Below are 22,576 nucleotides of genomic sequence, written 5' to 3'. Positions count from 1 at the left end.
AGTCCCTGACCGAAGAAAAAATACAAAATAGTCCCTGATTCTGCAATCTGTTAGTCATTTTAGTCCTTGACGTTATAAATGACCGTTAACTTTACAAAAAAGCTGATGTAACATTTTTTTTGGGACACGTGGCATGTTGACTAGGCATTAGTTGAACAAGTGGACTGATGATATGGCGAGGGACCAAAACGACAATACGAGGGACCAAAATGACAATATATTTTTTTTCACTTCTTCAAAATGTTCACCTTTACCTTTAGCTGTAGAAGCTACTCAAATTCATGAAAGCAAAGGCTCAAAATTAAGCAATGGTAGGAAAAAAAATTAGGATTTGGTGGCAAAGTTGGAATTATCTTTGGTCACTCGTAAAACTAACATGATTAGAGCCAATTGTTTATGCTCTCAACTACACCCAATTTTTGTTGATGATTTTTTAAAAAATTTGGGTTTAAAATTATGGATTTTATTGATAAATGTACGAAGAAGGAGTGAGAGAAAGAAGATGAAGAAATGAAAGAAAAAAAAAAATATTGTCATTTTGGTCCCTTGTATTGTCATTTTCGTCCCTAGCCATATCATCAGATCACTTGTCCAATTTATGCCTACTCAGCGTGCCACGTGTCCCCAAAAAGATGCCACATCAGCTTTTTTGTAAAGTTAACAATCATTTTTAACGTCAGGGACTAAAGTGACTAACAGATTGCAGAATCAGGGACTATTTTGTATTTTTTCTTCGGTCAGGGACTAAAATGACAGCGAGTTGTACATTCGGGGACTAAAATGAGAGTTCAGATCCACTCCATTACCTTATCTTCCATTTCCTTCCAGTTTTTCTACTGATTAAGGACACATGGCAATTAAGAATTTTAATGGCTGTGATTAAAAATCACATAGAAACACTTGTGTGAACTAACAACAACGTGGTTTCTATCTTCACCGCCATATCTCTGTCTGTTTGCCTTCTTGCCACCACCGTAATGAACTACCCCAACGTCGCCGCCACACTGTGTTACCGTCACCGCTGCATCACTGTTTTGATTTAATTGTTAAATTAGCTTCTCAAGTCCACTACAGCTTCCCTTTTTCAATTTAGGGAGTAATTGTCAATTAAAATCATGAGTTACAACCGCGATGCTAACACAGCTTAGAAAATTATTCGCCGCCACTGCCGGCCGGGGTTGAAGAGCACGGCGAAGATCTGTTCCATTTGTGACGATGTTTTGGATCTCGGAGAACGAGGCGACGAAGAGGTGTGTTGGAGACGACGGCAAGAGATGAAAAGAGACAAAATTTTGCACCACCGAGAACACGACGACGGTGATATCTAGCATTTTCTGTTTTGTAACTTGGATTGTGTAAGTGATGTTGTGGAACTGTGGTTTCTTCTGCTTTATGAAGGAAGAAGATGTTAGGGAGAGCTTTGCCGCTTTGATCAAAGTAATGGACGGAGAACACAGACGGCGAGAGAATGGGCGGCGGATGCGGCAGAGAGATGAATTTTGATGCACGAAGAAGAAAAGGAAGGAAGCGTATCAGAGAGAAAGAAGAAACGCCTTCTTTAATTTCAGCCTTTAGATTTCTTTTTGCCACATGTCACAAATCTAACAATGGACTGGAGGGAAATGGAGGATAAGGCAATGGAGTGGATCTGAACTCCTAAAATGACTATTTCCCCTTAAAAAAACCCAAAATTAATGCACACAGTTATAAAGTTTTTAATATCAACCGTCAATCTTAAATGAGACGGTTTAGATTGAAAATTGTTTCTCAATTAAAACAATATCAATTAATCTCTGTAGGCTTAGTTCAGTTGGTAGGAACATTGACTATATGTACAAGATACTCCACTTATTTACCTTTAAGGTGAATTTTTTAGCCATCAAAACTACTTGACAAAAAAAAAAACAATACTAATAAATTGAAACCGGCCAAATCTATTATTGGGAAATCTAAATCCCATATTGATTGAGACAAGTGAAAAATGAGTGTAATCAATTAGTGGAGTGCACTTATTAAAATGGACCCCTTAACTATGTACTTTTTAAATAGGATAAATTCTCTTTGCACCTCCATGTTTCTTTTTCACCTTTGGATTTCAGTTTTGTCCTATAAAATATTCGGTATCTGTTTATCGAATTTTTTTTGCCTTGAAAAAAAAAAATCGGGTTCAATTTACCGAATTTTTTCTAAATTTGCACTATAAAAAACTCGACTTCAACGTACCGAATTTTTCTGCAAGGGCAAAATTAGAATTTTGGGGGGTTAAAAAGAATCACAGGGGTTTGGAAGAGAATTTATCTTGAAATAGCTTCATGCTAATTTTCATATTATGTATGATAAGATGACAGGAAGAAAGTTGAAACGATTATACTAACAAGAACTAAAATTACATGATAACAAAAAATTGAGTTTATTGTCTACACTACAAATGGGGTATACATCAAAAGACAGGAAACTATGTATAGTACAACAGCAGCGAAATGGGACAAGGCAATAAAACTTTCAACAGCTTTCCAGGGAGTTGCTGTATACAAAGAACCCCCAAGAATATCATATCTACAACTGCTGAACCCAAAACAATTGCCAGTTATGCCACAACCGCGGTGAACAAAGTCAGTTTTACATTCTGCAGAGAGGGTAAAAAAAGCTTAATCAGATATAAAAACTCCACAACCCAATGAAAGCCAACTACAGCTCTGGCTTCTGATCAGAGGACTCATTCTAAATTAGAAAACTGATAAGAGCATATAAATGTCATAATCTCAAAACTAGCACCATAGACATAACTTTCGAGTTTCAATACTTTGTGTTGGATATTCCGCCTTCATTGCGGTCCGCCCCCGTCCGCCTAATTGCGGCATTTGGGTTGCCTTCATTGCAGCCTCCAACACCTTCATTGTGTTGGGTGTGAAGGGGTGGATTTAGTCCCACATTGCTAAGAGATATGGCCTGTGTAGTGTTTATATACTAGAGGCAATCCTCACCTTACAAGCCGGTTTTGTAGGGATGAGTTAGGCCCAATATAAAATCTGAGACTTTGGATATAACTTTGAAAATCATCTGATGATGTTTTTTTTAAACGATCAAACAGAACCAATTCAATAAAAATAACAGACGACCTATCTCACTACCGTGTTCAATGAAGATACAAAAAATGAGACAAACATGTACTTACTAGAAGCAAAAAATACAATGCTTAGATCAGTCTAAACATGTACTTACTAGAAGCAAAAAACTTTCAATTTCGTTAACAATAGCAACCAAAAGTGAAAAAATAAAAATGGTTACGGTATAAAATGATCTCATCCTTTGCAACCACGCTGCATGAAAGAGACAGAGAAGCCAACATCACAACTGAATCTTTTTGAAAAGAGAACTTACCAACAAAAATAGAAGGGTCAATGGAGATCGTTTAGATTTTAGACTTCAACTTGGCTTTGAGTTTGCTTAACTCCTCGCTTTGTCGCTTAAAAATGTTATAACCAAATATCAATGTCGCTTAAAACAAAGTGGAACTGAATGATTATCGACACAATTCAAAAATTATATACCTGATACAATTTTCTCCAAGTTTTGTCTACTCTTTCTTGTAGTAAACACCACTCTACAGCCATATCATATTCAATGTTGTTGGCCTGAGAACAATGTGAAGTCGATACTGCGTCTTTCTGTTCAACCAAAATTAGATTGACAAATAAAAGAAAATGAACAAATTTGTTGACAAATACTTCTACAATTAGGACAAGAATTCAAACAAAAGTTAATCTGATCATACCATCTCACGTTGTCGAGGTTGATCAATAGCATAATGACCATAAAATGTTCGCTTCTTTTCCGGAAAGCAAGGGAGTCCAAAGCTTCCCACAAGTGGGCTACCAAGCAATAAAATTAAATATTACAAGGAAGCAATACAAAAGAGCACACAATAGGAAGCAAAATTACAAATATTTAAGCAGTAAGCTTCAGCATAGAGGGTATATGATTATGCCGGTGTAAACCAACTAGAGTCAGTTGTAACTAATTGAAGAGATTCAGTTTGAATGTGATTTAGATAGATGGTATTCATATAAATACCATTGAAGTAACTGTATCATTCATCTTTTGATCAATGAAATCATTCCAGAACTTTCCTCTTCTTTCACAGTAGATTAGTTTCTATTACACTTTGGACTGATTATGGGATTTCAAACATCTCTCATGTAAGCTATTTTGTTGTGGGTTAAATTTTGAGTCCCCTCTACGAAATCATTCCAGAACCTTCCTTTACTTTCTCTGCACTTTCCTCTTCTTTCACACAGTAGATTAGTTTCTATTACACGTTGGACTGATTATGGGTTTTCACACATCTCTCATGTAAGCTTTTCTCTTGTGTGTTAAAATTGAGTCCCCTCTACCTCTTCTCGTCTATGTTCTCCCACAATTTATGACATTGACTCCCCTCCCCAAACCTAAATAAAATCTCGATTTTGACAATCTTGCAACCAACATCCCAACTCTAGGTGAGGTGAGAAAACCATTATACAATCATGAGGCGATAAATAATCAATAAAAAAATATTTAGAGTACGCACACCATGCGTCATTAATGTGTTTTGCATGATTAATATCATAGAGGGATTTAAAGTGCAGTTATCATGCATATACAGCTGAGTACATACCGCCCATTTGACATCAAGAAACAGCCCTCCTCTAATTTTCTAATAACCGACTCTGCTGCTTCCTTTCTTTTGAATATAACAAAAGCTTGACCTATATCATAAATAAAATATTGAAACACAGTAAGTTTGCATATGGGCGCTCTGAAAATAGTATTTGCCTGTAAACATATCCAAGCATATGATCAACTCATCCAGACTAACTTGTTGTAGAATATAATATGAACAAAGACGCAGTTTCTAACCAGAATGAGGACTAGAATATGTGGTTTTCTGGATCATCTTTGCAGTACATCTTTCTTTAAAGCCATGCCAAATAATATCCTGTGATTGAGAGTAGTACGTCAAACATATTAGAGATAAGCAGGTTATTACAATAACAACAAACCAGATGAAACATTAAGTGTAGGCTAGTCCTACATAAAAAAACTAAAAAAAAAATTAAAAAAAAAAATAACATCACGCAGCAGCTTGAATACTGCATCTATAATACTAATGCTCACACCCTTAAAAGTGAATCACCGCACAAATAAATGATACAAATGCAAATAAAGCTACTTTTATTCCAAATAAAACACAACTACAAAGAAATACAAGGAGTAGCAATTAACGAGGCTATTTAGCCCACAAATTAACTACTCTACAGTCTACACAGGATTCTGTTAACTCAAAGAATGTTAGACTCATAGAAGTTTTGATCTGTATTTTCTCCTCAAAGAGAAGTCTCATATAAATACAATGTAATTACATTTGAATCAGCCCACTACTTCTGTAGCTGTCATATCTACATTTATTATACAATATATACTAATTAATAGTAGTTACTATTGTCAAAATAACAGTTACAAATGCATAGCATTTGAATTTGCCATTAAGACATTAAACCTATTGACAGATTCAACATACTGGTAATGTAGTCGGTCATATTACAGAATGATAGTTTTCATTATAATTCTCACCATAATCTGAAAATGCTGGTTTTGGAATGATTATTACCTGTACTTCTGATGAAGTTAAAGAAGGATCCAAATTTTCAAGCAGCACAAGTCTCCCTTGCTTATAAGCATCTTTCATACTTTCCTCCCAAGGCTGAAAAGCAACTTTAAGGTTATAAGTAGTTCATTACATTCTACAAGAATCAATTAAATAAAGATGTTAAAAGAGAATAGAATGAAAGAAAACTTACCATTGGCTTAAACCATTTGCTTCTATCCTGTCACCAAGTGAAAAAAACATGTATAAGAAAACTACAAATCAATGTTAAAAAGCATCATGCATCAAAACAACTAAACAATTCAAAGTTGACAAAACTAAGTACTTTGATTTACTAAATACAATATGTTAAGTGATTGTTAGTTGTGCTTGTTGTTAGTTAGAATAGTATAGGTGTAGACAGTAGACTTTCTGTGATTTTAGTTTGTTGTTGCTGTTAGTCCTATGAGTTACTAATAGGACTAACCTACGTTTAGTTAGTTAGGAAATTATTTTGTGAAAGTCCTAAACTAGAGAATGCTCTAGTTGAGGGCAGAATAGCTTCTTTGTGTACCAAATTTCTTTCAAATCTATAAACTCATGGGAGAAAAATCTCATTTCCCTAATCTTTGAAGGTTAGGTTTGTGGGATCCTAACAGACTAATTCCTCCCTGTTAATATATGCCACAGTCAGAGGCAATATGAAACAATCTATAGACTCCAATGTCATGAAAGTTATCATCTTTATCCGCTTAATAAGTTTGACCAATTGGAGCAATATGAAGAAAAAATAAATATTCATATGGAGACAACTTTCCCAAAACAACACAGGTATCAATTGTTCCGGTGCACAAAAAAGTATCAACCTTAGCATGCCAATAGCCCACAAGGCAAATCAATAGTGCTAATTCTATGTTGGAAAACAAGGCAAAAAAGGCTTAAACCAATGTTGCCCATTCCCCGTTATAGTTGCCAAGAATTTAACCAACTTGTGTCGTTACTCGAAAAGTAGGGTTGAATACATAGGTGATAGGTCAAATGATGCCATAACACCCTCTTGTGAATTGTTTCTAATAATACAAAATATAAATCCAAATCTCTTTCAACGAATTGGTTTATAACATTACTTTGTCTACCACTACCTCTAATTGTTGGACTATCTTCCATATGCCACTACCTCTAATTGATGGACTGTGTCTTCCATATGCCACTACCTTTATTTGTTGTACTATCGTTCATATCGTCAAAACTTGGCATTTCTATCAGTATTTTCCACGTACGATATGCCTAATCTAGCCTTCTCTTGAATGACCACTCATCCTAGGAACATTCTTGTCTCCAGACATTTAATTCCATACATTATAATATTCCTCTGAGCTCGAGTGGTCGTTTCTATCACAAATCAAACTCACAACATTCTTTCATTTCACCAAACCCTATATTTCCACATATTTGCAGATTATAAACCCAAGATACATAAAAGTCTGAGATTTGTCTTAGAATATGTTCTCCAAATTTCGCCTCTCAAATCAAATTTGTGTACCTCATTCAAATCAAGTTTGCAGTCCATATACTTCGTTTTTTCCTAACTTTCTTCCCAATTTTTTCCGCATACCTCTAACTTTCAATATTATTTATTCTCTCAACTTTGCAACTAAAATTGCATCTTCTACAAATTAAAACTATTTCGAAAAGGGTGTTCCCTACCAATTATTATATCAGTGGAGAACAGTGTTCCTTCTTGGACTCTTCCATTTTCTAAAGATTTGGTAAAGTCAACCCTAGAGGAAAGAAAAATTCCTTGTGTTTTTGTTAAAAGTCCCACATCGAATGTGAGTTAGCCTGAACATGTGTTTTATAAGTAAGAGAAAATCCTCACCTTACAAGTCAATTTTGTAGGGTTAAGTTAGGTCAAACTTTCAATTCTAAGATGGTATCAGAGCCTCCTTTGCGATCCGATGGGCCACCCACCATTTAAATCCACGCACCAAGCCCAATAGTGTTGGGCGTGAGAGGGTGTGTTAAACGTCTCACATCAGATGTGAGTTTGCCTGAACATGTGTTTATAAGTATGAACAAATTTTCACCTTACAAGCCGGTTTTGTAGGTGTAAAGAAGTCCAAAACCGGTTGCGAGATGGCCTGAATGTGGGTTTATAAGTAAGAGGCAATCCTCACCTTACAAGCTGGTTTTGTAGGGTTGAGTTAGACCCAATACCAAATTTCTAACATGGTATCAGAGTCTCTCCACGATCACCTAGGCCGCCTGGTTCCGGGTATCCGATCGGGTCATCCACCATTTATATCCGCGTTCCAAGCCCAAATAACGCTGGACGCGAAGGGGTGTGTTAAGAAGTCTCAAATCGGTTGAGAGATGGCCTGACTATGTGTTTATAAGTAAGAGGCAATTCTCACCTTACAAGCTGGTTTTGTAGGGTTGAGTTAGGCCCAATACCAAATTCCTAAGATGGTATCATAGTCTCTCCACGATCAGCTGGGCCGCCTGCTTCCGAGTATCCAATCGGGCCATCCACCATTTATATCTGCGTTCCAAGCCCAAATAGCGCTCGACGCGAGGGGGTGTGTTAAGAAGTCTCACATCGGTTGAGAGATGGCCTGACTATGTGTTTAAAAAGTGAGGACAATCCTCACCTTACAAGCCGGTTTTGTAGGGTTGAGTTAGGCCCAATATAAAATCTAATATGGTATCAGAGGCTCTCCACGATCCGTTGGGCCACCTGTTCCGCTATCGGGTCACCTACCATTTATATCCACGCACCAAGCCCAAATAGTGTTGGACGTGAAGGGATGTGTTAAGAAGTCTCACATCAGTTGCGAGATGGCCTGAATGTGTGCTTATAAGTAAGAGGCAATCCTCACCTTACAAGCTGGTTTTGTAGGGTTGAGTTAGACCCAATACCAAATTTCTAAGAGTAGGGTTAAGTTAGGTCAAACTTCCAATTCTATGAAGTGGAAACACCGTCATGAAAGATTACAAAATTAAAATTTAAGCATTGAATCCCACAAACCATTTCAAATTCGGAAGTTGTTTTAAAATTGTCAAATGCTTTGACCCAACCTACATTATAAAGGTTTGACTTTATTGTTGGTATATCTTAAATCATTGCAATATGTTCAAATCCACATTACCCATCAAAGGAAAAACCATTTTAACTTAAAATTTTAATGAATTAATCACCATAAAAGTTCACAACCAAATTCACTTTGAACCATCATTATAAAAGTTCAACACTATGTTTGTTTTACTTTCACAACAAATTAGCGTGCAAAGTTCAAACATAAACATTGAATAATATTTTGTATTTAACACATCACAAACATTTCACCTTCATTATAAGTTTAATATATATATATATATATATATATATATATGAAGATTTTATATTAGAATCAACTCATCTTTACGAAACTGACTTGTAAGGTGAGTGAGAGGTGCCACCTTTTATAAACTCATTTCAGGTTTTGTCTTTATCCTGTGTGGAACTAGGGTTTTTCCCAATACACTCTCTCACGCCCAGCACTACTGAATTTGATGAGTGTCTCGAATCAATAGGCTTTAATACCATATTAGGTTGGGCACATCCTTTCAAAACGGACTTGTAAGGTGAGGGGTCGGTGCCACTCTTTATAAACTCATTCCAGGTCTTATTTTTATCCTACATGAGACTTGGGTTTAACACTAGAAAAGACTTTTTCGTGAAAACTCTTAAAATTGGGTGTTGAGCCTAACTCATCCTTACAAAATCGGCTTGTAAGTTGAGGATTGTCCTCGCTTTATAAACACATATTCAGGCCATCTCGCAACCGATGTGGGACTTCTTAACACACACCCTCGCGCCCAGTGCTATGGTCTTGGAGTGCAAATATAAATGGTGGATGGCCTGATTGGAAACCCGTTAGCAGGCGGCCCAGCAAATCGTGGATAGGCTCTGATACCATCTTAACATTGGGTGTTGGGTCTAACTCATCCTTACAAAATCGGGTCGTAAAGTGAGGATTGGCCTCACTTTATAAACACATGTTCAGGCCATCTCGCAATCAACGTGGGTCTTCTTAACAGAAACCACTGTTGAGATTTGAGACCTAGATTGGTAAAAGCATAAGGGCTCTTTGATTTGATTTATTTTTATTGAATAACTGATGTATCTGGTCTATAATATAGACTAGATACATTGAATAATTGATTCATTTAATAATATAGACCAAATTCATTGATGTATTTGGTTTATAATATAGACCAGATATGAAGTAAACCATTATTGATAAGCAAATATTTCTTTTTCAGATTCATTGAATAATTGATGTTTGGTCTGAAAAATAACTTTTGCTTATTAAACACTTTGCACTAAATAGCACATTGTGGAACAATAGGGATTTGTTCAAATTCTACTACACTATAGCGTTATTGCCGATAATTTGACAACATTGTCCAATCCCTTGACAAGGCCAAATGTTGTAAACTACTAGCATAACGATATGATTTTTCAAGTCAAGCTTTAAGGACACAATTGGGCTAAAGGCTAACATTATAGGTTGACCCTATTTTGACAACCTCCTACATTGGGATATTGTTAAACACTTAAACTGGTAAGGTATAAGGCGTGAAGAGATGAAAAACTAGCATGACAAAATGAGAGTGCTTGGTTTGCAACTTACAACTTCAGGTCTTTGAGTAACTTCCATTACACGGTAATCTAGCTTGTGCTCCAAGTTTGGAGAAGTTGTAGACGATTCTTTCCGCAACTTGTCACCAGAGAGTTTAGCTGGCATTGTGTCAATCTTTAGATTTTTCGAAGGGACTTCCTTCGCATCAACATCACCATAGCTCCTTCGATTTTGTACATTATTTGATATCTTCGAACTAGAAACACCATGTTTTTCCTCTTCATATGCCTTGCTCTCCCTCATTCGCTTGTTGATTTGCCTATCAGGAAACTTGTCACTAGAGAGTTTTGTTGGCACTGTGTCAATCTTTAGCCTTTTTGAAGGGACGTTCTTCACATTATCATCATCATCATCATCATAGTTGCTTCTATTTTGAACATTATTTGTTATCTTTGCACTAGAAACGCCATATTTTTCCTTCTCAGAAGTCTTGCCCTCACCTAATCGCTTGTTGATTTGTCGATCGGAGATACCAACAATATCACATCCACTCGTTTCCGAATCAATCTTAGACTTCAAAACGATCTTATCATTAGTAGATGATTTTTGTTTAGCCAAAGAAGCCTTATAAACCCCATTCGCTTTCTCTTTAGCTTGAGGCAAGGTCTTGTCGTGGGAAATAGGGACCAAACCACCATTAGATTTACTACCATCCTTTAAACCAAGGCTAGAGGTACGCCTTTCTACCAATGATGGCTTAGAATCAGCAGTTTCAAAACGCTTGCCATCTAGTTTTTCAATCAAAAGTTGATTGTTTTTTTCACTTGAAAGAGTCACCGCTTCATTACTCGTCGTGACTTTCACACTAACTTCTTTCTCATCTAAACCAAGTTTCGAAAGACCACCAAGCTTTCGACTATATAAATTGTTAAAAATATTTTTAACTGCAACAATTAAAGAAACAACTTTAAAACATATTCAGTCATTCAAAATCATGTACAATTACACTTATTCCATATTGATTAGGGTCAATAACATATCCAATAAAAATTAGTCCAACATAAACATTAATATTTAACAACTAAAATTAAAATAGTTTGAAGATTCAATTATAAAACAGCATGCACATGTAACAAAAAAAATCCCATTGGGCAAGATAAAATCATTCAACATGACTTTGATAGCAGTTCACTCTTCAGGTTTCTAAAAATCTGAAGATTTCTATTTATTTGTATGTTTAATTACAATCAGTAATTGTGTAAAGTAACTTAAGTTCCCATAATAGAAAAAGGCAAAACCTGGAAGTCAGTTTCCTTGTTTATTTTGAAAGAAAAAAAAATTATGACTCGGCTGATTTCTCAGAGGATGAGATAAGTGAAGCAAGCCACATTTGTAATTGCATTTCCGTCTTAAAGTTGACAGGAATTTCAGATAATATTTTTAGAATAAATAAGATGGCATACCTTCAACTCCAGCAATCTTATCATCTATCTTGTCCAGTATTTTAAGCTGCCCAACATCAAAGAAACAATGCCATACAAAGTCAGCATTTGGAAGATCTTTGTCTGAAGGATGTGGATTTCTGTCGTCCTTTGAAATGCAAACAACATTGCATTTTCCAGCAATAGCTTCCTGATGTGGTATAGAATATGAACAAAAACATAACATGGTCATTATCATACTTACTTTTATCCATTAAAAGGGAACACACTACAATAACAACAACAATTGAAGTATTTTCCCACTATGTGGAATTTGAAACTTGGGTCCTGAAATGAAGAATATCAAAATAGCAGATTATGGTTAGCTAGCAAACAATACACCATATAAAAATGGCAGATGACACTGTTATCTGATGAAGAAACTTGGCTGGCAGAATCTCTCTTTTTCATTGTGTTTTCACTTTTCTTATGTTTCCTCTTTGCTTTCATTATGCATTCTCTGTTTACTTCTGTAATGCTTTTTATTTTTCCATTATCGCATCCCCCCCCCCCTCTAATTCTCCACCAATTTAAGCATGTTTTTCATTCGGTCATTATCTCCATTTCTCTTACAATTTGTGTTACCGTTTTGTTTGAACAGTCGTAATCCTGTTCAACAATTTGTTTTATCACACTTGAGGAAAATACCAAAAAAACAAAAGAAGGATAAAGAAAATAACATCACAAAAAAGGAAAAAGAACAGAAAAATTATGGACGGGAAAGGAAAAGAAAAAAGGAGATAAAAGATGGAATTAAAAAAACACGACACAGGTAGATGGTTTGCTAGAGGAAGGTTGCAGGGGAGTATGGATGAACAAAGAGAGGTTGAGAGAGCAGTGTGTGTTGAAACAGAACTGTTAAAGCAGGATTGAGGGGTTGAAACTTTAGGTTTTTCACACAAGGGACTTACCTCCTTTTCATGTTTTTCAGCTTTTTCCACCACGGATGCAGCAGGTGCCATGTTACACCATAAGGAAGTCACCATACCATAGCCTTTGTATGGTATCTTGTCAAGATTCAGCCACACCATTTCACCATATTGGTGCCATCATGGACAGACCCATTTAGCAAAACCTATCAGTCCACTTAAACTCCAAATCATACTTTATGGTTCGACTTCTAGTTGTTTTTCCTCTTTCTGTCTAATGAACTATCTTCTATCATATATACCCTCGTTAGTAATGTTTCTGTTGGTCTTCTCTACTGCACATTGCTTAAACAACCTTAGATGAAATTCTATCACCTTTTTCAACAATACAACCTTATTATATCTTATCTTGTGTAGCTACTTATCTAACAATAGCTCCACTAAAATTATAGCAACAAAGGTTTCAGTAACACATAAATTGTACCACAGAAAAACAAAAAAAAAAAACATGCCCATGATAAACTCATACTAAAGCTTTATGTTTGGCAATTCGACTTGCCCCAAAAATATCAAATACAACGATGTCCGAACTTATAAATTTCAATTCTGTCAACAATTTAAATTTTAAATACTTGACACTCGCATGACGCAACCACAATATTAGCAGCATGCAAGGTTTTAAATAAAAAAGGTCCACAACCACAATTGCAGCCACAAGCCTATGGCATCAAGGATGTTAGGACTTCTGCAACTGCATTGCCACCACAATTGCAGCCAACATAACCGACATTATTCGAACCAAAACAATAATAACAAGTGTCTATTGTTCATTATCATGTCACCTCCTACACTCCTACCAAACAATTATCCAATTACTCAATCATCCAATATCAGCATAACATGGTTTCAATAAAGCTACACAATAAACATTTGATAGCATATGCAAATGAAGTAAATTAATTAGTAAAACTTCGAATACGAAAAATCAAAAGAAAATTACCAGAGGATTGATATTTGTTAGCCCTAATCCTTCACCAGCAGCCAAAAACAACTCATTTTGAAGTACCTCATATCCTTCCAAGAAATTAACAATCTCACATGGACGAAAGAACCACAAAACCTTAACTTTCTTACTCTTATCACCATTTTCCCAAATTTTGATTAGTTTACCAATAAAAGGTTCAGTTTCACCTTCCTTGTAAAGATAAACAGAATCATAAAGATTGTAATCAACACCATCGTAAGTAAACGATTCGTAAAAAGTGACATCCTTATTTCTACCACCAAACCCTTTCTTTTTCCCCCATTTGAATTCAGGAACCTTCTCTTTCGTCTCTTCTACCATAATTCGATGTACTGAAAAGTGAAATTGAGACGGCGAAACGGTTTTGGGAAGTTTTGATAGTGAGAATTGGTGAAATTGAGAGTTGGGAAGATTGTTAGGTTTTTGGGTATGGCATTGGTGACGAGAAATTTGAACCGTTTGGTGAGACCGTAAAACCCTAATAAGAAGATGGGGAGAGAGAGGAGAAAGACACACGACGACACGAGTGATAACTGAGTAACTGACAACTATGTCATTGGTATGAAAACTGGAGATTTAAATGGTTAAGGAAGAAAGGAAATTTATTTATTTGATTTTTTTAGGTAAAAAATTGCCTCTTTTTAATCAATTTGATTCAATTTGCCCAAAATTATGCATGTCGTATTTAAGTTTGACAATTTAAATTTTCTAAAAAAAAATGTCAATAAAAGACCAATTTTTCATATTATTGTTTTTTTTTCAAATGGAAAATTTAGAACGGAGATGGTGTTTCAGTTTAAAGCTAGCTAATTAGTGAAGCTCAAAATCAGATATCCCGAATTCAAAATATGGACCAAACTCTTAGGGTCCGTTTGGTTGAGTAGAAAGAAAGATGGAGAAAAGAAAATTACGGAAATCAATGAATGAATTTAGACTAAAGTTAGTCTAAGTTCATTCATTGGTTTGCGTAATTTTTTTTCCTTTCTCTTTCTTTCCACTTAACCAAACGGACGAGTATTAAATTTTTATTTTGTTGTTATACCGTTGAATAACGGTTCAATTTAGTTTTTTTTTGTAAAAATAAAATTTAAATTAGTCCTTGTTACATTGGGACAAATTAATCTTTTTATTATGGCGAACCAATGATTAATTTATTATGGGTATAAAAATATTGGTGATTAATTTGAATTTTATTTTTGTTCAAAATTAAATTAAACCATCATAAAATTACGAGAAACTAAAATATATTCTAAAAGATGGTGTAATATCCTTTTTTTTTTCGATAAACGAATAGCAACTAGATATTAACGAACAAAGCTGATTTCACATCATCTTTTGCCTATATTTTCTTATAAATTAAAAAAAAACTAGGAAAATATTGATCTAACTCAATCCGTCCACACAAAAGTGTATGACAACTCAACAATTTAGAGATAATCAAATTCTAATTTAAATTTCAAAGGATTTACGTATATCTTAAGACTTTGTGCGAGAGGATTTGAATGAACTTTATGCATTTATAAGATTTTAAAGGACATGGTCGATTTTAAACATCGATAAATTAGTACAATACACTCTCTAATACAATATTCTCAATAAATTATTTTATTTGTTAAAATTCAAAATGATCCTACTGAGTTATAAATATTCTATATAAGTTTAGTGAGACTCGTTTGAATTTTCAAAAATAATACTCCATCCGAACACAATTATAAGAAAAAATAATTTTTTAGGTTCATTGAAAAGGTAATGTATCTAGTCAATAATATAGACTGGATACATTATTTTTTCAATGAATCTAAAAAGATTTTTTTTTCTTATAATTATGTTCACATAGAGTAGTGGCTAACATCATAGATGTCTTTTTTATTTATTTTTTTAATCAACCAAAAGAACCAAATTTATTATTAACAAAAAATATTTTTGTATAAGAAGTGTCAAAATACAATAAAAAATCTACACCAAAACATAACAAAAACACAAAAAATTACAACGAATCACCTAGTTGGAGACAATTCAATGGATTAGTCCACCACCTGCTAAAATGACTGACAAAACAAAACTCTTATTTCGCAACTTTAATCATCACTAAACATTAATAATAACATGCTCAATAATCAACTTTAAAGTAACCTCGTTATTCTTGAAAATATGATTATTTTTCTCCTTTCAGATTGACTAAATTGTTTTCAACCATATATGAGATTGAAACAATCTTTGTATTTAAAAAAATGAATCTGCAAACCACTAAAAACTGCGCCCAACGCCTTATAAAAAATAGAACATTCAAAAATAGATGAGATAAGATTAAACATGTAATTTATTTTTCTTCACATTCGCCCATCTAAATAAGAAGAATACATGAAAATCACTCCAAGTATATATCACACAACAATAGTACTAATCAGATCATACACACATAATGCATCATGGTAAAAATACCCAAATGAAGCCATGTTCCAAGTCTACACATATAAACATTGTGAAATACCTTAATACATAACTAGGCATTGCACATTATTTAAGGAAGATATAAAATTATTATTGCCACTCAAATATACTAATTACATGGAACCCAAACAATGTGATCCTCAGGAAGAAAGTGGCATATTGGAATAGTCCCTGGCTTAATTTTAAGCACTTGAAAGGCAATATGTTTAGGATTCCATTTTGATGTATTTGTGTGACATACCACTACAGCTTTAACTCTAATCCCATTATCAGTCTCCAATGGAACAAAATAAGCTCTAGTGTTCTCTGTTTTATGACAATAAAATATAGCATATGGATAATTTTGTTTGTGACACACAACAATTTTGTCCCCTGAAGCTAACTTCTTCACTCCTGATTTCACTGTGTACTTCTGCAATCCTATATTCTTTTTCTCTACCACAGTAGAAACAACCTTAACACTTTTTCCAAGCTTCAAAGTACTAAAATCAACCATTGATTCAAGTGAAGTTGCACAATACTTTTCCTCACCTTCAATGCTTGCATCTTCACACTCCTTGATAGTATTTTTCATGATATGAGCTTCTTCTGACTCAGGTTCAACAGAAAATTCATTAAAAATATCATTCAATTTGTCAGATGAAAATGGTGTCGCATCCGCAACTTGTCGAGGGATGAATGTGGCTTCATTTGAGCTTTTAATGAAGTTCAAGTGCATTCTTGTTCCAGGATGTAAATTGTTTTCCAAGAAGAATAATGTTGTTTTGTGATCATCATGTATTTGGGTTTCTGTGGCAGCATATCTATAAGCAAAAGGAGAGTATGAACCAACTGTAACAGTTACTGGTTTTTCTTTTCTCTTATGACCTGCACTTACTGAAACTCCTCCTCCTCCACCACCAACATTGACATTAGTACCTTTTCCTGCATGGACATTTACACCTCCTTTTCCAACATTCACTGAGGTTCCTTTGTGTTTTTCTTTACTTGTATGAACACTTACACCACCTTTTCCTACATTCACATTTGTGCTTTTGTCTTCCATCCAATCTGCATAGTTATTATAAATAAACAATTTGTTAATTTATTAGAGCTGTAATTTTTTTTGTTACCATGATATTGATACGAAGTTTCCATTGTCATTAGCGATGACTAATCTCTGTCGAAAAATCTGTGGGGCAGACAGGATGGATTCTCCCCTCTTGACCGAAACAAATATGAATTTATGCATAAAAATAAGACCAAAATATAACAATAAAAAGATTATAAATTTTTTTAAAATATTTTTTTTAATTCTTTAAGGGGTCGGCCCACTTTTTATGAAGCTCAGCCCGTGTAAATGGATAGGGCTAATGGGCCGGCCCGATAACCAGACCCTTTTTGACAGCTCTACTTATGGGTGAACCCATGTCGGATAAGCCATGACAAGTATATCTCAAATGTCTTAGAAGTTAACTAGGCTTATGGGACTAACTCTCATATGCCTAGTTCTATCTCAAATTGCTTGTTCTTGTTCTAACGGTGTGCCATATGTCGAACTCATAAGGTTTGAGATCATGTTAACGGTATACCATATCCCTGAGATTTGGATATATAAAGAGGACTAACTCTATTAGACCATCCATTCACTCTTTACTAAATACACAAAACTTCTTAAGATCAATGTTTGATACACCGTTAACATGATCTCACTCAACCAATTCAAGCAAGAACAAGTAAAAATTAAATTATTAATACTAATTATATTTTTGTGTTACATCAAAATATAGATCAAAGAGAAATTTATAACCACTTAATTTAGAGTTCGATCATCGGTGCTTATAGAAAATAATTTGTTGAAAAGTGTCAACTTTTTTTTAGGTCATATGAAACTTGAAAAGTGTCAACCTATTAACCAATTCACAATTATTATCTCCATAATTGGTTTATACAATTGTGCATGAAAATATTTTAGTTTATAAAAAAATAATATAGCTAAAATAAAAAAGTTTTTAGTGGAGAACTTGTCTGGCCTTAATTAAATTAGTAGCCCATTTAACATGGACAATTGCTTTTTAGACCCCCTATATTACTCTCAGGCCCCCGTCTTGACCATTTTGTCCTTGAAATAAATTTGGATTTTGTAATACGAAAGTGTATAGGTTCGTATTCTAACTACTGAAATAATACACGAGAAATTTGATCTTTAATTTGTCCCAAACAGTCAAAAAAATGATGAAATCGCGTTTCAAGGCTGTAGAATCACGTTTGGAGCTTCTCACCGCCGAAACAAACATACACTTAGTCAGTTACGAATAATTGTAAGTACACTAACAATATGTGAATTAATTTGTCAAAAAAAAAAAAACAATATGTGAATTAAATATTTTTTTAAGTAATTTAGTGATCAAAAAATCCACTTGAATAAGTGATTTGTCCGAAGTTTAAACTCAAATCATGTGCATTAGTGCAATATTTATAATGAGCTAAGTTTATGTGGACAAATAATTTGGTTGATCGAGTAATTGGAGTTAGAATTCTTAATTTAATTTATCACTTTTTTATATTTAGACTTAAAATACAGTTTTGTTTTAACCTTTCAAATTTTACATCTGAATTTATTGCTATTTTAATATCTGAGTTTAATATTTTAATATCTTTTAGTATTTTAATATCTCATATTTCATTAGTTCAAAAAAAAATCTCATATCTCATAGTAAGTCATTATTTCCAGTTTCTAACTTTTATGTTAGGTTTGTCAAATCATAAATAAATATCGGTACTCATTTTTTTTGTAAGGCCATCTATTCTATATCTAATCGTTTTTTTTTTTTTACAAATATTTTATGTCTAATAGTTATATTTTTATTAAGCAATTCCTCTTTAATTAATAATCATTTGATTAATAAAATAAATTAAGTTTACCAATTATAAAAAAAAAATATATATAGAATGTGCCGGAAGAAACAAATCATAATTAAGCCAAATTACATAAATTTGATAAATATATTAACCAAGGTAAGATATATTTTATTTTTATGCACCAAGGTAAAATAATTTAAAATATATATATATATATTTTAATTTAGCCTATTTTTTCGTAACGAACTTAAAAGAAAAGATTTTTTATTTTTTTTTTACGCAAAAGAAGGTTTTTTTTTTGTAACCACAAATAAATACTAGTACTATAAATCAAAAAAAAAAGAATTTGAGATCCATCGATCGAGTATTAGCTTATTTTTCTTCTTTCCTCCCTTGATTCCTATAGTATCCTACCGGCGGTTACAATATGAAATTGATGAAAAGGAAGAGAACAACAAGAAAGTTTTGGGAACTCATATTCAAAAAGTTTCTCGTAGATGATCAAGACTACAACTCTCTCTCCCTCGTCTCGAAACAGTTTCTCTCCATCACTAACCGTCTCCGATTCTCTCTTACTATCAAATACTATCAAACAACCCAACAAGCTCTCAAACTCGTCCGAAGATTCCCCAACCTCACTTCCCTCCATCTCTGTGGCGGCCATGGTGACCTCGATAACCTTCTCCGCCAAATCTCTACACTCTCATTAATCAATCTCACATCACTCAAACTCTCCAACCTACGCACCATGCCCGCTAATGGATTACTTTATTTCTCTCAAAATATTAAAACTTTAACTTCTCTCACATGTTCCTACACTGATTATCTTTCTACCACTCACATGTTCCTCATTACTGATTGTTTCCCAAGTTTGCAACTCCTTGATTTGAATCGTTGTGATGACATATCTGATCAAGGTATTTATTATGTTTTACAGAGATGTATTAACATTACACATCTCAACTTAGCCGGATGCTCTATCTTTCTACCTACAATGATGAACTTTCAAGTTCCTAAATTGGAGGTGTTGAACTTGTCATATTCAACTGTTGACGATCAATCACTCAATGTTATTTCAAACATTTGTCGTGGGATTTTGCAACTATTACTTAAATATTGTGATTATGTCACACACAACGGAGTCAATTCTGTGTTACAAAACTGCACACAACTCACAGAGATCAATTTGAACGGTGTTAAACCTAACACAGTTCATTTTAATGTTGCCTCAATGGTATCATTAAGGCCATCATTGGGAAATATAACTTTTCCATGTGGGCTGTGTTGGGTTCGATAGGTCAATTGGTTCGAGCTAAGGGAGGTAAAAGGAATGAGAGGTTTGAAGGACAGAGAGATGGAACTCTTTTCATGTCAAGGATGCCTTGTTTGCTGGCTGACATTTCAATTTCGAAATTTAACATGTTTTTCTATATGCATTGTATATTATATTTTATATAATTTAAGCAGTTTACTGTTATATGCAGTTCTAATTCTAAATTGTATTGCTTTTTATTGCCTTGCCTTGAATCATATTGCTTCTCGTGTCATAACCAATTATTTATTTTTTTTGACTCTACACACTACATTAGGCAAAATCCAATACAATTAGCTTGTTCACTCAATTAGGCTTTAGAGCAATATTAACTGTCTTGTATTGTATCCTTTTTCACAATTTCCCTTAAACCTAAAAGCTGAACCAAAATAAGATGATTTCATGGATAAGTCTCACCTGATTTTGAGGAACCAATCCAAAATCCAGGTTTCTCATTCTCTTTACAGTTACATACGGGTTTAGATCCTCAGACCTTTGATTTTCATCAAATGTTAAAGGTCAACATTATAGTATAATTAATCGACGGTTCGGATCCTACACATACATACTTCGAAGTTTGTCACTGGCTTAGAGCAGGACCTGAAACTTTCCAAAAATAAACCAAAGTACTCGCTCATGCATAGTTGCATACTCCACATGTTATGCAATATTTTGAAGCATAGTTGCATACTCCACACGGCTTTATTTTATACCAAGCAAAAAATAAATTCCATGTGTAACAAATGTCAGTTCTAAAATAAATTGAATCTCACTTTAGTTCTTACAATGTAATAAATCTTAAATTCAACATAAAACCTATCTAAAAATCAGTAAGGGAAACCATCATGGCTAGATTAGTACAGTAGATCATGAATAAATATCACTAATAACGAAACCCCAACTTTGTATTTGCATAATAAGATCCATAATTAAGTTGGAACTATTGTCTGAAAATAGAGACATGAAGTTTTTGCAACATGACACCCTTTATTTGAGTCTATCCTAATGTGATGGAAAAAAATTGTAAAAGATTTGTGACCTCATTTGTTTCGACTTTTAAGACAAATCTTGCACATACATATTTGTTTCAAGGCAAAAGCAATACAATTTAGAACTGCATATAACAGCAATCTGCTTAAATTATAGTATTGTGCATTATATAAAATATGTTATACAAAAAATTGGGCAATTATATATCCGCATAGACAAAAGAGAAAAATACACATCTGTAAATTGAGCTATCGAACCCAACACAACCCAGTTGGAAGAGTTATCTTTGTCAACGATGGCCTTAAAAATACCATTGAGTCAAAATTTAAATGAACCATGTTATCTTTAACACCACCGTTCAAATTGATCTCTCTGAGTTGTGTGCAATTTTGTAGCACGCAGTCAACTCCATTGTGTGTGACATAATGACAATATTTAAGTAATAGTTGCAAAATCCCACGACAACTATTTGAAATAACATTGAGTGTTTGATCGTCAACGGTTGAACGTGACAAGTTCAACACCTCCAATTTAGGAAGTTGAAAGTTCACCATTGTATGTAGCTTCAAACCCGAACAGCCGGATAAGTTGAGATGTGTAATGTTAAGACATCTCTGTAAAACATAATAAATACCTTGATTAGATATGTGATCACAACGATTCAAATCAAGGAGTTGCAAATTCGGGAAACAATCAATAATGAGGAAGATGTGAGTGGCGCTAAGATAATCTGTGTAGGAACAAGTGAAAGAGGTTAAGAAACAAGGGAGATTGTTTAAAGTTCTATAATTGTGATAGAAATCAAGTAAGCCATTAGTAGGCATGGTTGTTAGGTTTGAGAGTTTGAGTGATGTGAGATTGAATGTGAGAGTAGATATTTGGTGGAGAATGTTATCGATATCGCCACAACACTGACCACAGAGATGGAGGGAAGTGAGGTTGGGGAATCTTCGGATCAAGTAGAGAACTTGTTCTGTTGTTTGATAGTATTTGATAGTGAGAGAGAATCGGAAACGGTTAGTGATGGAGAGAAACTGTTTCGAGACGAGGGAGAGAGAGTAGCAGTTTTCATCATCCATCAAGTGTTTGAATACAAGTTCCCAACACTCATCGGGTAAATAAACACTAAATTTCACACAATTTGTTGCTTTTGTTCTCTTCCTTTCCATATTCAGGAAATATGTTGCATCCGCAGGCAGGATTCAAGGAGGAAGAAGAAAAACAAGGTACTATACTCGATTGATCGATCTCAAATTTTAACGCGTGTCTATTATGTAAATTTATGTAAAAAAAATATTAAAAAAAAAACATATCTTATTTTACGGTGAATTTGTTAATAAAAGATTTTTGAAATAAA

General features: G+C 34.0%; 2 protein-coding genes across 2 annotated transcripts; both read right to left on the bottom strand.

Moving 5' to 3' along the window:
- Positions 1-2,299: 2,299 nt before the first annotated feature.
- On the bottom strand, positions 2,300-14,410 carry LOC123898232 (protein ANTI-SILENCING 1). Its single transcript, XM_045949133.1, has 11 exons — positions 13,602-14,410; positions 11,715-11,883; positions 10,303-11,195; positions 5,841-5,867; positions 5,651-5,743; positions 4,900-4,978; positions 4,658-4,748; positions 3,776-3,872; positions 3,552-3,668; positions 3,382-3,466; positions 2,300-2,626 (listed from the first exon to the last, which is right to left on the bottom strand). Exons 1-10 carry the CDS (start codon positions 13,944-13,946, stop codon positions 3,413-3,415), a joined length of 1,965 nt encoding a protein of 654 aa, XP_045805089.1. The 5' UTR covers positions 13,947-14,410; the 3' UTR covers positions 2,300-2,626; positions 3,382-3,412.
- A 1,517-nt stretch (positions 14,411-15,927) lies between these two features.
- On the bottom strand, positions 15,928-17,154 carry LOC123893993 (BURP domain protein RD22-like; the record flags this gene model as incomplete). Its single annotated transcript, XM_045943848.1, has 1 exon — positions 15,928-17,154. A coding segment is annotated over one exon (969 nt), but the record flags the coding sequence as incomplete, so codon positions are not given.
- Between the last annotated feature and the right edge of the window lie 5,422 nt (positions 17,155-22,576).

This window comes from Trifolium pratense, linkage group LG7, assembly GCF_020283565.1.
Source record: "Trifolium pratense cultivar HEN17-A07 linkage group LG7, ARS_RC_1.1, whole genome shotgun sequence".
Taxonomy (NCBI): domain Eukaryota; kingdom Viridiplantae; phylum Streptophyta; class Magnoliopsida; order Fabales; family Fabaceae; genus Trifolium; species Trifolium pratense.
This window is presented reverse-complemented; position numbering and strand designations above follow the sequence as displayed.

Coding starts and splice junctions, on each gene's coding strand:
- LOC123898232 (XM_045949133.1), bottom strand. CDS start 13,946: ATGGTAGAAGAGACGAAAGAGAAGGTTCCTGAATTCAAATGGGGGAAA. Junction 5,744..5,840: donor GCAAATGGTTTAAGCCAATG/GTAAGTTTTCTT, acceptor GTTGCTTTTCAG/CCTTGGGAGGAAAGTATGAA. Junction 3,873..4,657: donor TTCTTGATGTCAAATGGGCG/GTATGTACTCAG, acceptor ATTGCTTGGTAG/CCCACTTGTGGGAAGCTTTG.